Here is a 4,258-nt window from a genome sequence, read left to right as displayed (position 1 = left end):
TACTAGTAGATTCCTTAACTCTACCCCTAATTATTACTAGTACATGCCTTAACCCACCCTAACTAGTACTAGTAGATTCCTTAACTCACCCTAACAATTACTAGTAGATTCCTTAACCCACCCTAACCATTACTAGTAGATTCCTTAACCCACCCTAACCATTACTAGTAGATTCCTTAACTCTAACTCTAACCATTACTAGTACATGCCTTAACCCATCCTAACCATTACTAGTAGATTCCTTAACCCACCCTAACCATTACTAGTAGATTCCTTAACTCTAACCCTAACCATTACTAGTAGATTCCTTACCCCCCTTACCATTACTAGTAGATTCCTTAACTCTAACCCTAACCATTACTAGTAGATTCCTTAACTCTAACCCTAACCATTACTAGTAGATTCCTTAACCCACCCTAACCATTACTAGTAGATTCCTTAACTCTAATCCTAACCATTACTAGTAGATTCCTTAACTCTAACCCTAACCATTACTAGTAGATTCCTTAACCCACCCTAACCATTACTAGTAGATTCCTTAACTCTAACCCTAACCTAATCAAAGGTCAAACAGCCTAAACATGAAGATAATGTTCAACCAGATCAGGACCAGGCTTTGGTTCCCATAAGGTCTACCAGTTCTGATAAGGTATCATACCAGAAAATATCCTAAAATATGACAAAGACCAGCCAGCACACACACACACACACACACACACACACACACGCACCCACACACACACACACACACAGCCACACACACCTTCAGGTCTCCAGGTGGAGCTCCATCCGCCTGATCAAACAGTGTTTGTTTCTCCAATAAGTCAGTTTGTGAGCCTGCATACAGATCTGTGTGTGTGTGTGTGTGTGGATGTGTGTGTGTGTGTGTGTGTGTGTGTGTGTGTGTGTGTGTGTGCTGTAAAATAATTTGAGAACAGGAATAGATTAGCATGAACTAATTAGTTTGTCAAAACACAGCCCATCAACAGTGATTAAAAACATTGGGAGTGTGTACGTGCGCCTCATTTAAATTAATTAAAGCAGTCATTAGAATTCAGGTTGATCTGCCATCTGATATCATGTTTACCCGCCGTGTGTGTGTGTGTGTGTGTGTCAGGACCCATGCAGGAGACAGTGTACGACTTCTGGAAGATGGTGTGGCAGGAGAACACTGCAGCCATCGTCATGGTAACCAACCTGGTGGAGGTGGGCCGGGTGAGTGGAGCGATTGTTGTGGCCATCTGGTTGTTTTTCCTGCCTGATGAAGTTTGGGACTTCATTTCCCAGGGTGCCTCTGTCACGTCTCCCCGCGCTCTGTTGTTTGAGTGTTTGCTGCAGATCCCAAACTGACTGCAGGATTGTGAGGCGACAAGCTGAAGCAGTCATAAGGCTGGAAATGTTTGGGAACATCAGCACAGAATCACCTTTTATGTAGACAATGTTCTGCTGTTTGTATCAGAACCTGGGACCTCTGATCCTATTGTTGTTCTTCTTATTATTATAGGTTTAGGTTGTTCTCTTGCTGTGTCCTTGTGGAGTTTCAGAGATGCCATTAATTCCATTGATTCTTGTTCTGATGGTTTTTGTTTCTGTCAGGTTCTGGTTATTTGGGTTTTCAGGTAACTTTGGGGCTAATCTTCACCTCTTTTTGAAACCTACAAAGAAAAGAAAGTAGCATTTGTTGAAGGATGCCTTTTATTCCAAGGGTCAGTTAACCCTCAGAGTCTGTGCTGGGGATGACTCACAGCTACTACCACCCAGTATCTGGAATCCTTTAGAGTTTCCTGTGCGGACAAACATATAATGATTACTTTCTGAGTTTCAATCAAATTTGTCAAATCTCGGACACTTGTGTAACCATGGTAACCAGGTTACTTTATCCTGTTAGACTGCAGCGGCTCACAGGAAAGTCACAGAACCACGTGTCGGACCGGGTCAGCGGTTCTGATCCTGCTGATCTGAGCAGAGGAACCTTGTTTTGGCTCTGCTGAAACCCAAACCAGTTCAAACTTTACTCTGGTTGGATTGTGCTGAGAACAGACTCACCTGTTCAGGTCTGTGTTCGGTAATCTCTGCTGGATCAGACGGTGCCTGTGAGGTTCTGAGCCGAGGCACTCAGACGGGGGATAAAGCACAGCTCGTTTCCTTCTGAAATTGAAGGATTTAACCTGAGATCAAACGACACACCTGCAGGCGAGCTTGCTGTCCCAGCTCTCATTACCCACAAGGCACCAGGGGATCTGCTCGCCCCCTCCAGCAGCGGAGCAGAGGGGGATTCTGGGAGATATCAGGCTGATTATCTGCCTTTGTCTTTCCCTGTCACACACACACATGTTGACCTGATCTCACCTGGCTGGTTGTCGTGGTGACAGATTAGCTTAGCTGTAATTAGCTGGTAATAAACATGGAGGGGGCGGAGCTTCTAATGACATTTTAATATCAGCTGTTTGTGTTTCTGATTAATGAATGTGTTTATGTTTGTGTGTGTGTGTGTGTGTGTGTGTGTGTGTGTGTCTGTGTGCGTGTAGGTGAAGTGCTGTAAGTACTGGCCCGATGACACGGAGATCTACGGCGACATGAAGGTGACGCTGATTGAGACTCAGCTGCTGTCGGAGTACGTCATCCGAACCTTCGCCGTGGAGAAGGTAACTGATGAAGAGGAGGATGATGATGATGAAGATGGTGAAGTGAGGAGGATGAAGATCAGAGAACAGATCATTTCTTTAGAAATTTGTTTTACTTATATTTTGTACCTTTAAGTCAATAATAGTAATTCATGTTTCATGAAATAAAAATTTGAGTCTAGATATGAATTTTTTGTGACATGATGTTTGTTTCACTTTACTCTTTGTTGGTTTATTTATTCTTCTTTATGTGAGATCATTTTATTTTCAGTCATTCAAAATGAAACCTGTTTGTGTGAAAGCTTCTCTGATTGGTCAGATAAACAGAACCTAGTTGTTGTTTTTAATTAAACCTGTTTAGGTGCACTTCCTGTCTGACCAATAACCTGTCCTCCTCCATCAGAGGGGCGTGGCTGAGATCAGGGAGATCCGACAGTTTCATTTCACTGGTTGGCCCGATCACGGCGTCCCGCTCCACGCCACTGGACTGCTGGGCTTTATCCGCTGCGTCAAGGCTAAGACTCCGCCCACGGCCGGCCCCACGGTGGTCCACTGCAGGTCTGAGCGGGTTCTGATTGATTCTGATCCGTTTTACTTGCCTGTGTGATTCTAACAGGTGTGTGTGTGTGTGTGAGTCAGCGCGGGGGCGGGACGCACAGGTTGTTTCATTGTGATTGACATCATGCTGGACATGGCAGAGAGAGAGGGCGTGGTCGACATCTACAACTGTGTGAGAGAGCTGAGAGCAAGGCGGGTCAACATGGTTCAGACCGAGGTACACACACACACACACACACACACACACACACACACACACACCACACACACACACACTGTCAGAATGTTCTGATAATTAAAGCTCACTGAATGTAAATTATAAAAACATAAAGCTCCTCAGTTGAAAATTTTCTGTTCAAAGTTAGAAAAAGAATTCGATGTTCCGTCTTCAGCAAATAGAAGAAATCTGGATCCAGGTTTGTCTCAAATCTTCAATCAGAACCGCTGGGACAGCTGGGACGTTGTTGTTGTCTGAAGACGTTGTCCAGTTCTGACTGACAGGATGTGACAGTTGGACAAAGTCACGGCCTTCATCTAACATTTAATGTCCTCCTCCTCCTTCTGCTGTTGCTGCAAGTCGACATAAATCGTTCATGACGTGACATTTTAGCTGCTCTGCTGCTGTCAATCAAACCGCAGGAGGAGGAGGAGGAGGAGATGAAGAGCACCACCAGTCTCTAACCCGTCTCTGTCCACAGGAGCAGTACGTCTTCATCCATGATGCCATCCTGGAGGCGTGTCTCTGCGGCAACACGGCCATTCCAGCCAATCAGCTGCGCTCAGTTTACCACGAGATGAACCGATTGGACCCTCAGACCAACTCGTGTCAGATCAAAGAGGAGTTCAGGGTAACGCTTACATGTTTACATGTTTACACACTCACATGTTTACACACACACATGTTTGCATGTTTACACACTCACATGTTTACATGTTTACACACTCACGTGTTTACATGTTTACACACTCACATGTTTACATGTTTACACACTCACATGTTTACACACTTACATGTTTACACACTCACATGTTTACATTTTTACACACTCACATGTTTACCTGTTTACACACTCACA

The 4,258-nt window shown here is 44.5% G+C and overlaps 1 protein-coding gene across 9 annotated transcripts in view; it reads left to right on the top strand.

Moving 5' to 3' along the window:
• Positions 1 to 4,258, top strand: part of LOC108228227 (receptor-type tyrosine-protein phosphatase mu) — a gene marked incomplete at its 3' end in the record, with an annotated part of 63,738 nt that overhangs the window by 56,694 nt on the left and 2,786 nt on the right. For all 9 annotated transcript variants that reach the window (XM_037973210.1, XM_037973209.1, XM_037973208.1 and 6 more), the window contains 5 exon segments: positions 1,118 to 1,215; positions 2,529 to 2,645; positions 3,028 to 3,182; positions 3,264 to 3,399; positions 3,881 to 4,030. In XM_037973210.1, coding sequence (XP_037829138.1) covers positions 1,118 to 1,215; positions 2,529 to 2,645; positions 3,028 to 3,182; positions 3,264 to 3,399; positions 3,881 to 4,030 — 656 coding nt within the window.

Source organism: Kryptolebias marmoratus, linkage group LG21 (genome assembly GCF_001649575.2).
Source record: "Kryptolebias marmoratus isolate JLee-2015 linkage group LG21, ASM164957v2, whole genome shotgun sequence".
Taxonomy (NCBI): domain Eukaryota; kingdom Metazoa; phylum Chordata; class Actinopteri; order Cyprinodontiformes; family Rivulidae; genus Kryptolebias; species Kryptolebias marmoratus.
This window is presented reverse-complemented; position numbering and strand designations above follow the sequence as displayed.